This window comes from Oncorhynchus tshawytscha, linkage group LG03 (assembly GCF_018296145.1).
Source record: "Oncorhynchus tshawytscha isolate Ot180627B linkage group LG03, Otsh_v2.0, whole genome shotgun sequence".
NCBI classification, from domain to species: Eukaryota; Metazoa; Chordata; class Actinopteri; order Salmoniformes; family Salmonidae; genus Oncorhynchus; species Oncorhynchus tshawytscha.
In genome coordinates, this window is record NC_056431.1 from 49688076 (window position 1) to 49700894 (window position 12819).

General features: G+C 43.0%; 1 protein-coding gene across 3 annotated transcripts in view; it reads right to left on the reverse strand.

The window, feature by feature from the left end:
• LOC112238016 (pleckstrin homology domain containing, family M, member 3) overlaps positions 1 to 7945 on the reverse strand; it is a 49147-nt gene extending 41202 nt beyond the window's left edge. For all 3 annotated transcript variants that reach the window (XR_002951540.2, XM_024406614.2, XM_024406622.2), the window contains exons 1-2: positions 7845 to 7945; positions 4803 to 5838 (exon numbers count right to left, since the gene is read on the reverse strand). Coding sequence is in view for 2 of the 3 variants with exons in the window: in XM_024406614.2 (XP_024262382.1) it covers positions 4803 to 5313 (511 nt within the window). In the remaining variant the exon portion in view is untranslated. The remainder of the gene's footprint in view (positions 1 to 4802; positions 5839 to 7844) is intronic.
• Positions 7946 to 12819: the final 4874 nt, after the last annotated feature.

Here is a 12819-nt window from a genome sequence, read left to right on the forward strand (position 1 = left end):
CATTAAAATCCCAGAAGTACATGTCTGGTCTAATGTCTTAAAAAAACCATATAAAACCTTAACGAGTAGATTGGTAAATTAAGTAAAATCCCTACAGCACTGACAGCTGAAGGTCGCTGTGAAGCCCACTCTCACTGGCTAGCTTCTGGCCATGCTGAAATCAACAGATCCATCAGCATTAGTGAGTGAGTGTTGCTGCTGAGGAAATCAGTAAATATCACCCCATGGGGATTCTGCAGGAGTACGTGGTCTGGGGTCTTTATGAGGGAACGTTTACCGCTGGCAGTGGGAAAGGGAGGAAGCATTCTTGCATACCAGTGGCACCAAAGCCTCCTTTCCCTGTTGCATCTAATGTGACAACAACTGCGGTGGATCTCCATTTTAGTCACATTGTTCAAGATGGTGGGGATTTCATGGTTTTCTCTTATCAAATAAACAGTTCTGCTAAAGTTTGTCCTAGAAGAGACAGCCTGGGTCTCCCGAGTGGCGCAGTGGTCTAAGGCACTGCATCGCAGTGCTAGCTGTGTCACTAGAGATCCTGGTTTGAGTCCAGACTCTGTCGCAGCCGGCTGCGACCGGGAGACCCATGGGGCGGCACACAATTGCCCCATCGTCGTCCGGGTTAGGCCGGCAGGGATATTCTTGTCCCATCGCGTACTAGCGACTCCTGTGGCGGGCCAGGTGTAATGCGCGCGGACACATCACCAGGTGTACGGTGTTTCCTCCGACACATTGGTGCGGCTGGATTCCGGGTTAAGCGGGCATTCTGCCAAGAAGTGCTGCTTGGCTGGGTCGTGTTTTGGAGGACGCATGGCTCTCGACCTTTGCCTTTCCCGAGTTTGTACGGGAGTTGCAGCGATGGGACAAGATTATAATCGGATACCACGAAATTGGGGAGAAAAAGGGGGTAAAAGCGCACCTAGGGGCCTACCTACACAGTGCACACAATCAAATGTCATGGAAATATGTTGTACAGGACAAGAAAGAATACAATTAGGCCTACATAAAAGCATTGCCAACTATAACGACTGGCAAACAGCAGTATCTGTTCGGATGCTAAGTGCTGTTGAATGCAGCCCATGATTTTACTATCCTCTTGTGAAGCCTAACTATCCATCCCACTCCCTGCCTTGAGCCAACTAATGTCTTTTCAGTCGTATGCTAATCCCTCCTAATATGAGGGATAATTGGGCTTCTCTTTCTCCTCATTTGGTGACAGAATGACATATTATGGTCTCTCCCTAAACAAATACAAACAAGCAGACTAAACAACATGCATCAGGGAGGTTTGTATTATTCACCACATTATCTATCCTGTTACCTAGTCACTTTACCCCTACCTATACAGTACCAGTCAAACCTTTGGTCACACCTACTCATTCCAGGTTTTCTTTATTTTTGACATTGTATAATAATAGTGAAGACATCAAAACTATGAAATAACATATAGAATCATGTAGTAAACAAACATGTTAAACAAATCAAAATATATTGTATATTTGAGATTCTTCAAAGTAGCCACCCTTTGCCTTGATGACAGCTTTGCACACTCTTGCCATTCTATCAACCAGCTTCACATAGAATGCTTTCTAACAGTCTTGAAGAAGTTCCCACATATGCTGATCACTTGTTGGCTGCATTTCCTTCACTCTGCGGTCCAACTCATCCCAAACCATCTCAATTGGGTTGAGGTCGGGTGATTGTGGAGGCCAGGTCATCTGATGAAACACCCCATCACTCTCCTTCTTGGTCAAATGGCCCTTACACAGCCTGGAGGTGTGTTGGATCATTGTCCTGTTGAAAAACAAATGATAGTCCCACTAAGCCCAAACCAGATGGGATGGCATATCGCTGCAGAATGCTGTGGTAGCCATGCTGGTTAAGTGTGCCTTAATCTAAGTAAATCACAGTGTCACCAGCAAAGCACCATCACACCTCCTCCTCCATGCTTCACAGTGGGAACCACAGATATGGAGATCACCTACTCTGCATCTCACAAAGACATGGCGGTTGGACTCATCAGACCAAAGGACAGATTTCCACTGGTCTAATGTCCATTGCTCATTTCTTGGCCCAAGCAAGTCTCTTCTTATTGGTGTCCTTTAGTAGTGGTTTTGTTGCAGTAATTTGACCACGAAGGCCTTATTCACACAGTCTCCTCTGAACAGTTGATGTTGACATTAGAGGTCGACCGATTAATCGGAATGGGCGATTAATTAGTGCCGATTTCAAGTTTTCATAACAATCGCAAATCGGTATTTTTGGGCGCCGATTTATTTACATTTTATTTTTTAATACCTTTATTTAACTAAGCAAGCCAGTTAAGAACACATTCTTATTTTCAATGACGGCCTAGGAACGGTGGGTTAACTACCATGTTCGGGGGCAGAACGACAGATTTTCACCTTGTCAGCTCGAGGGATTCAATCTTGCAGCCTTACAGTTAACTAGTCCAACTCTAGAACCACCTGCCTCTCGTTGCACTCCACAAGGAGACTGACTGCCTGTTACGCGAATGCAGTAGAAGCCAAGGTAAGTTGCTAGCTAGCATTAAACTTATCTTATAAAAAACAATCAATCAATCATAATCATTAGTTATAACTACACATGATTGATGATATTACTAGTTTATCTAGCGTGTCCTGCGTTGCATATAATCGATGCAATGCTGGGGGATGATTTAACAAAAGCGCATTTGCGAAAATAGCACAATCGTTGGACGACTGTACCTAATCATAAACACCAATGCCTTTCTTAAAATCAATACACAAAAGTATATATTTTTAAACCTGCATATTTAGCTAAAAGAAGTCCAGGTTAGCAGGCAATATTAACCAGGTGAAATTGTGTAACTTCTCTTGCGTTCATTGCATGCAGAGTCAGGGTATATGAAACAGTTTGGGCAGCCTGGCTCATTGCGAACTAATTTGCCAGAATGTTTCGTAATTATGACATAACATTGAAGGTTGTGCAATTATTACAAACAAATAAAAATCGGCCGATTAATCGGTACCGGTACTTTTTTTTTGGGGCCCTCCAATAATCGGTATTGAAAAATCATAATCGGTCGACCTCTAGTTGAGATGTGTCTGTTACTTGAACTCTGAAGTATTTATTTGGGTTGCAATTTCTGAGGCTGGTAACTCTAATGAACTTATCCTCTGCAGCAGAGGTAACACTGTGTCTTCCTTTCCTGTGGTTGTTCTCAAGAGAGCCAGTTCCATCATAGTGCTTGATGGTTTTTACGACTGCACTTGAAGAAACATTAAAAGTTCTTGAAATTTTCCAGATTGACTGACCTTCATATCTTAAAGTAATGATGGACTGTCGTTTCTCTTTGCTTATTTGAGCTGTTCCTGCCATAATATGGACTTGGTCTTTTACCAAATAGGGCTATCCCCTGTATACCACCCCGACCATGTCACAACACAACTGACTGGCTCAAACACATTAAGGAAAGAAATTCCACAAATTAACTTAACTAGGCACACCTGTTAATTGAAATTAATTCCAGGTGACTACCTCATGAAGCTGGGTGGCTACTTTGAAGAATCTCAAATATAAAATATATTAAAATTTGTTTCACAATTTGTCTACACTATTATTCTACAATGTAAAAAATAGTAAAAATTAAGAACCTTGGAAAGAGGTGTGTCCAAACTTGACTGGTACAGTACATACTGTAGCTACCTCAATTACCTCGCACCCCTACACCGACTGGTACTCCCTGTATTTAGCCATTGTTATTTTCTACTCCCTACATATAGCCATGTTATTTTCTACTCCCTACATATAGCCATGTTATTTTCTACTCCCTACATATAGCCATGTTATTTTCTACTCCCTTACATATAGCCATGTTATTTTCTACTCCCTACATATAGCCATGTTATTTTTACTCGTTATTCACTGTGCATTTATTCCTCATCACTTTCTATTTTGTTATATATCTTTAACTCTGCATTGTTGGAAATGGACCCGTAAGTAAGCATTTCACTGTTAGTCTACACCTGTTGTCTATGAAGCATGTGACAAATAACATTTGATTTATTTGATCCTGAGTGGCCATTGCTGTGTTCCAGAATACTGTCTGCTGCATGCAGTACAGCTGTGTCATAGCCTAGGCCTATTCGTTTTCTCTAGGACGCTGAAATTATCTTCATTTAGACAAAGGTGGAAACTAGTCCTAACCTTAATCTAGTCTCTGACACAACAAGGAAAAGTACATGTCATGATAGCATAAGTCTATTCATCCAATTTTTTAAAAAGACACTAGCATTGACTTGAGTATCAACTAGGGCTGTGAAGGTCTTGGAATTTGAGATTGCGGTAATTGGCCAGGGCAATGTACAAGGTCACTGACATAATCGTTGTGGGGGGTCCATTAACATGCATTGTATAGAAGAAAGCCCACTCATCAGCGCTTCTACACCCCCACGCATCTAACGTTAGCGGTTTAGCTGCTGGAGCATCAAACGACCGTTGGAAAGAGGAGATGTAGACAGTTTAATAGACAGACTTAATTAGCAAAACAATTGCTTATAATCTTTAGCAAATAATACCGCTAATAGGTCAAGTTTATCTACATGAAAATATAGTTATTAAAAATGTTTTTCCAAAAAATTTATGTAGGCCTATTTTTAAATGGTTTTGACAGTTATTTTATTTTCATGACTGTCTTCCTCCATAACCGTCACACGGTTATTCAATTACCGTCACAGCCCTATTATTAACCAATAATACATAAGCTGTGTGTCCTTATCAGCTAACCAAAGAAGAAGGACATACTCTTCCTTCCTTACCTTCTTCTCTCTGGTCGTTGAGAGCAATGTTCTTCAGCATGTTCTTGTCCACAGCAGGCAGGCCATTAGCGTTGTCTGTGTAGGACGGCCGGTAGTTGACATCAGAACGTGAGCGGTTGTGGCCTTTCTTAAAGGCGGTGTTGGAGGAGTTAGAGGTGGTGTTGTTGGTGTCCTTGGTGTGGGCAGCCAAGTCGTTGGTGGAACGAGCACGACTCCTTTTCCCCTGCCTCAGAGCCAGCACGCTGAAGGCAGAGGGCTGGTCAGCCCAGGCCACGTTACGGGGGGACACCTCGGTCCCCTGCTCCCTGGCCAGCAGGCCCCACACCCCGCTAGAGCTCAGCTTCCCCAGGGCTGCAGACATCTCCTGCAACTTGGGGTGGTGTTGCCTAGGCTGCCGGAACCCATCCCCACCCTGGCAGTGGCTTTGGCCTCCACCCCCATCCAGGCAGTGTAGGAAGTCCTCAGTGGCCTCCAGGGCAGGACTAATGTCCTCCACCTCCAGCCCTTCCATGGTGCTCCCGGGGTGGGTCCCTCCTAGAGGCTGTTAGGGCAGGCGGGTGGTCCTCTATGGGGCGGGATGGTCCTCTATGGGGTGGGGTGGTCCTCTATGGGGCGGGGTGGCTCTGGAACTTGCAGGTGAAGCATCTGCCGTCTGAGCCCCAGAGGGAGGCAGTCTAAGCGGATGGTGTTCCTCGAGGGCAGGAAGCTCCTTCCAGGACAACAATCCCTCTTTAACACAGCTCTGTTAATCAACTAGCTAGAGGCGGATGATCCTATTGAGTTAATGCTAGAGATTGGCACAGTAAGAGGAGTAGGTCTGGCCTTTGCCAGAAATTCTCATGGCACAGTTTTGGGTGGCACTGTTTTTCTTACACAGGCCGATACACACACACACTTGAAGAACTGTGGTGCTGTGTGTGTGAGAGAGAGAAAGAGCTTTCACATGACTCCACATATGGATGTGTGTAACAAAGAAGAATGCTCCTCCTCCACATTGGGTGATGATGTCAACAAAAGGGGTCAATATGAAGATTCACTGTGTCATGGTAAAGAGGGAACAAAAAAAGGAAGCATGTCAGGGTTGATTATCGGACAGTAAGAAACACAGAACAGGGTCAACATCAGTTAGGTTTAGCACTGAACGAGGCTAAGCAAGCTTCACATTTCCCATTATCATAGAACATGCTAATTATTCTGACAGATAGCCTAAAAATAGTTAAACACTCACTACCAGCAATCTTAACTCATTGTAAATCAATTACCTACAATCAATCTGAACCTACCCTCAATCATCACCTAAAAAGGGTCTCAAATGTACGTCTCCTCAAAGTCAGACTCATCATCGGACGCTCCCTCAACTGTTCGGATCATCCCAGTTTGAGGGAGTAAATGTGGTCTAACACACAGCCAACGTGTGCCTCAGGCATGGACCAACCTGGTTGGAGCAGGGTTCCCTTTCATCTGCCCAGCCAGTTTAGCCTCTCACTGTCAGTGTTTGTTGTTATTTTTCTCTTCCTCCCCGATGCAACCTCTGACTCCTCATCTATCGCTACCTCTCCCTCTCTCACTGACAGGCCCATCGATTTTCCCTGGCTCCCTCCCTTGCCCCTCCCGGCTCAGGGTCTTTCATTTTCTTCCAGTAATGAATTATTTAGAGGGCATTACATCACCATTAGCCAATCGCTGGACGGCATACAGTCAGTACTTCACTTAGAAAGGGTGATGTGGAGGAAGGGGGTGATGGTGGGGAGGTGGATGGATCAGTAAGCAGGCAGGCCGATGAGGCTGTGCTTAGGAATGTTGTCTCCGTGACAACAACCCTGGCCAAAGGCTGGGGCAGGATGTGACTCCAGCTTCAGCAGCTATCGGACTCATCAATGTCTCTTCAGCAATGACCTCACTGCATCTAATGAAACACTATGTCGTCATGGCTATGTACTGTATGCTCATAGCAAACTAACATCCAGACAATCATCCTGAACTAAAGAGTACGCCCAACACTAGGAAAACATATTCACCCATCCCCAAGAGCAAACGGTAAAAAGGAAAACACACATCATAACATTTGACATGAGTGACCTTGACTCAAAAAGGCTTGGTTGCATGTGATGGGTTAAGTGCATGACTGTCTGAGGCTAGCAGCACCCCCAGCAGCAACCAGCAGCTGAGTCACGACTGTGTCCTCACCTTCCCAGCAGACCACCCTGTGTGACACAGAAGCACACAGTGCCTCCTCACTGACTTTTTATATCCCTCACACAGCAGGCATTGCATCCTCCCTTAGGGTATCAAGCATAAGCATTTCGCTACACTCGCAATAACATCTGCTAACCTTGCGTATGTGACCAATAAAATTTGATTTAGGGCAGTAGCTAGCATCAGTGTGTCTGTCTGTAAGCATGAACATATAGTCTATAGCTAGATAGACTATACACTTCTTTATTTTATATATTCATTTGAAATGGTGGTAACGTTAACTAGCTAACAGAGGAAGTGTCTCTAGTGCAGTTAGCGATTCCTTGATCAATACAAGGGGAAAGCGCAGTCAAGACAGGTGTCTTTCTTAGAACTTCAGTCGACTAGTTGTTATCAACGCAAGTATTACAGTTTTAGATAAGGTTAGACATCCTGACCAGCTGCATCCTGCTTGAGTGGTTCACTGACATAACTAGTTAGCAAGCTATTTAGCTAGCCCCAAACTAGCACAGAATATTAGACCACTTCCAACATTCGTCATTGAAACAATAATTACCTAGCTTGTAGAGCTTGCCTCACGGTACCAATCTAGATAAACGACTCAGCTAGCTAGCAGGTGTGAATGTCCATCATCTACTGTAACTAGCTAACTTAGCAAGCTAGCTAACGTTAGCTAGCCTCCATCCTTGAACAATGTCATTTTGATAGCAGGGGTAAAACCATCTACACGCGCAAATATTTATCAATATTTGTTAACATTGTATTTCAAAAACAACATAAAGCTAGCTAAATACCCACAGGCACGTCTCCGAGGAAAAAAAAACAAATATATAAATCGTGACTCACCTGAATCTGTTTACAAATATGTAATTTTCTGGTCCGTCAGCGAAAACGTTCACCGGATGGAACTAATAGTTCCATCATTAAATGTTCCGTCTCAATTCTGCCGGGGGAGTTATTGCATGGTCTTACAATTTGTGTGAGTTTGCCATGCATTCTAGAGAAGTTTGCCATGCGTTCTAGAGAATGGTAGAAGTTTGCCATGCATCCCAGATCAGGTCAGAAGAATTACTGTACTGAGTTGTAAATTCTTCAATATCATGCATAGTAATGAATTATTGTATAAGTAATAATGTAATAGTATGATAATATTAACATGATAATGCTGGTATTATTATAATTTGAACATTAATCGAAAGAACCTAAGTGTGTAATAATAATCAACAACCTTTTGGTGAGTTGCTAAACCTTGTATCCCTCTGTCGCAATCACCTCTTTTGTTATTATTATTATTATTTTTAACCATTTATTGTATTTTTTAATTCACACAAATTAACCTACAGTTGTTTCAAGACCAGTATAATACCAATCTAATGACTAAGGCAGGTGACAGCAACGGGGGGAACATTTCAAACTGACAGTCCTCCTACAGAGGTCATAAAGACATTTCTCTAATGACGAATCTGAGTGGAGGGGTGGAGGAAAGAGAACAGAGCATATTTTTTTCCTAATAGGGCAGAGCTAACGGTCCTTGAAGCTACCCAGCGTCCATTGTGCTTGCCCCACAGAAAGAGAAACATTATTCAAGTCTCTTTCAGGCCAGAGAGAGAAACACAGTAATTATCGTGAGCTCTCTGGCTAAACCTCCGACCTCCCCTCCCCTCACTCGGTCCCTCAGCGCTCCACTGTACCCTTTCTGTGTGCTTATTGTCTAGGCTCATTTAAAAAGCCTTCTCTAATGAGGGGGACTGGCCCGGGCTAATGGGCTCAAATAAGTTCCTCTCCGAAGCATTGTTGTGGGATAATGGTGCTATGAGCCCCAGGTGTAAACTTGCAGACGCCGTATTGTGCATGACCTACATAGAGCTGCATGTGAATTCCTGCTCAATTCTATTTGTCCCAGCAAACTCTCCTCTCTTTTTTTTGTTCTGAGAGGAGAGTCAATTATGGCAGTCAGGGATTAGGCCTAGCTGCTTTTGGGAGAGATGCAGGAGGAGGCAGAGAAGGACTTGTAGTTCTGTTTGATAGCTCAATAGTATAATGGATAAATACCCTTTGCAATGGGATTATATTGAAATAATATACACATTAATAGAGCAGTATATAATGTGATAACCTCAAGGACATCACGGCATCGAACACAATTGTAGCACGGACACTACTAACAGTGAATGGTATTGGTTGCTTCCTTCAGAGACTTGAAGGAACTATTGTTCATTCACCAAGTAAAGTATAAATGCAAATTTGTCACATAATGATTTTATTTGTGTATACAATAATACATATTATATGTTATCTTCCTCCCACAGTGTCTGTATCCAGCAAGACACAACAAAACCTTCAATCTAAGTGCGCTGCCTGGATACAAGATTGACATTGCAAATAAGGTTGAGTATCAACATCAAGAACAAGACCATTTCTATCCGTATCCCCCTAATTTTTCCATCTAACAGCACTCTTTCCCTCTCTCGTTTCTTGACCCACGCACTCCACTCCACTCTATCTATCTATATCTCTTTTCTCTCCGTCTGTTTCTCCCATCCATCTCCCCCCTATATTTTGATTATACCCTCCTGTTCTGATGACTAAATTATGATTGGGTTTAAGGATGGCAGTGCTTTCATCTGGCCAGTGTTGTTCTGCTCTCTCCCTCTCCAACACAAAGGGCCCGCTACCTCTGCTCTGCTCGACCGCTTTTGAAGAGTAGAGTGGCTGTTGGGTCCCCATGGAAACAGCAGCACAGGGGCCTCTTATGTCCTCCCTACCGGAGCAAGGTGTCCTCACCACAGAACAGAGACAGAGTTAGAATACAGACAGAAGAACACAAAGGAAAACACAGCTCTTATCTTATAAATCTGTGAAAAGGAAGTGATTTCAGGAGAAATAGGGGCAATTTGACTGTGTATTATGATCTGTTTTTTTCATGTTGGAATGGCATTTTTTACCAGGGTGTCTGTTTGCTATGCAAGGCTAAGTCACATACCAGTAGACATCTAGTACATTTAAATCCTATGTAAAAAGGTAAAACAGAACAATCATAATCATGCCATTATGTTGCCATTATATATGCTGTTCTATAGGGGCCTGTAAAGGGCATAGTATGTTGTAATTATGAATATCATGACTATAGGATATGAGAGGGAGGATGGACAAAGACTTAATTGAAAGGGGGCCAAATGTATAGCAGTAAACATTTAGGACTACAAGACTAGACCTCCTGAATGTGTTCATTTAAAGCACTGACTAAACCAACAGTATCAACATATGACCAACCTGAAGAGACAGCTTCCTGGCTGGATGTACCCAGCTGGCACATTTGGTTCCTTGGAAGTTGTGGGAACATATACGTTTTTGGTTTCACATTTGTTGTGGGAACAAAGCCATATGTTTCCTGACTTTTCTGGGAATATTATTTACAGGTTACAGGGATGTTCTGAGAATGTTTTACTCTGGTTCCTTGAACGTTTTCCCGGGAGGTTTTATTAACGCTCTGAGAACGGAAATTCTAGGTTATTTGGAGGTTTTTGAATAACTTCCTTAAAACTTTCACTGAATGTTTCAATATGACTTTTAGTAACTCTGCTAGCTTATTTTGAGTTAACTTTTATGAACTGCAAGCACAGATAGGACACATGGAACTTAATTGACTTAATCAGACATTAATCATGAAAACTATTTTTTTATTGTGACACAGCATCAGTGAGATTTGAACCTATAATCTTCTGTTCCCTGTCAATGGAATAAGTACACCCCACCAGCATGCCATGTTTTTTTACACATACAAAGCTGTTAATTTTAGTCTATTCAAACAGATTTCAAAGGAAACAAGCACTCATTAAGATCTGTTAGTGGGTGCGGCCAACTCACCTGAACACAATTAACAAGATAGAGTTTTGTTGATGCTGAGACCTGAATGTATGTTTTTAAATAACATTCTTAGAACGTTATCTGAACATTTACCGAAGTTTTCTTGTGGTTTTCATGGAAAGTTTTCTTAACGTTCTCAGAACTATTTGAGAACATGACTTTAAATAGAACCATGAGGAAACCTGCAGGAAACATTATGCTGAAGTACTGAAATTCCCACAGAAGAATGTTGTTTCTTAATTAACATTCACTGAACTATTTGAGAACATGCCTAAAGTCAAACCAGTTGGAGAACGTTCCTAGAACATTACCAAATTTGAAATTAAATGTAACCATGTTTGAACTTTGAGGAAACATTCTGTTAACCCTTTACACTAGTGGGAATTGGCCTATATGGATAGAGCTAAATTGAAAAGTTTCTCATAGAAGAAATATGAAGCATATACATAACCATGATAGCAATTAAAAGGGAACAGTTTGGAGATTATGGAAACATTATTAAACTAAAGCTGAGGACACAACAGTTCACCTGACACAAGACTGAATCCAAACAAGACACTTTTGATTTCATGTGCATTTTACATTTACTGTACTTTTCGCCGTATTTGTCAACAACGAAATCTGAAAATACTCTGGATACATTCAGTAATATGATAAGAATATTCTTGGACAATTTGGGTTAGGTGCAACATAAGACAAAAAAATCCCAAGGGTTTGAGTGAGAGGTCAAACTGGTGACTCCAAGTGACACAGTGTGCACAGTTCCCAAGTCATTTCAATGCACTTTTATGACTCAAAGAAGACTCTTCAACTATAAGGTGCTTTCTTGAGCTCTCCTAGCTGTGCCGTTGAGGAACTAGAGCAAGCATGCTTGTAGTTGTTTTGTTTGGAACACAGTCCTGCATCCCTGACATTAGCTTCCAATTTACCGGGATTCTATGCCTCTAACCCTATTACGGGGGCTGAGTCACTGACTTACTGGTGCTCTTCCATCCCGTCGCTAGGAGGGGTGCGTCACTTGAGTGGGTTGAGTCACTGATGTGATCTTCCTGTCCAGGTTTGGCGCCCCCCTCGGGTTCGTGCCGTGGGGGAGATCTTCATGGGCTATACTCAGCCTTGTCTCAGGGTAGTAAGTTGGTGGTTGAAGATATCCATCTAGTGGTGTAGGGGCTGTGCTTTGGCAAAGTGGGTGAGGTTATATCCGGCTGGTTGGCCCTGTTCGGGGGGATCGTCGGATGGGGCCACAGTGTCACATGAGCCCTCCTGTCTCAGCCTCCAGTATTTATGCTACAATAGTTTATGTGTCGGGGGGCTAGGGTCAGTCTGTTATATCTGGAGTATTTTTTCCAGTCTTATCCGGTGTCCTGCGTGAATTTAAGTATGCTCCCTCTAATTCTCTCTCTCTCTCTTTCGCTTTCTCTCTCCTTCTCTCTTTCTCTCAAAGGACCTGAGCCCTAGGACCATTCCTCAGGACTACCTGGCCTGATGACTCCTTGCTGTCCCCAGTCCACCTGGTCGTGCTGCTACTCCAGTTTCAACTGTTCTGCCTGCGGCTATGGAACTCTGACCTGTTCACCGGACGTGCTACCTGGTTCCGGACCTGCTGTTTTCGACTCTCTCTCTTTACCGCACCTGCTGTCTCTAACTCTGAATGATCGGCTATGAAAAGCCAACTGACATTTACTCCTGAGGTGCTGACCTGTTGCACCCTCTGCAAACACTGTGATTATTATTATTTGACCCTGCTGGTCATCTATGAACATTTGAACATCTTGGCCATGTACTGTTATAATCTCCACCTGGCACAGCCAGAAGAGGACTGGCCACCGCTCAGAGCCTGGTTCCTCTAGGTTTCTTCCTAGGTTCCAGCCTTTCTATGGAGTTTTTCCTAGCCACCGTGCTTCTATATCTGCATTGATTGCTGTTTGGGGTTTTAGGCTGGGTTTCTGTATAG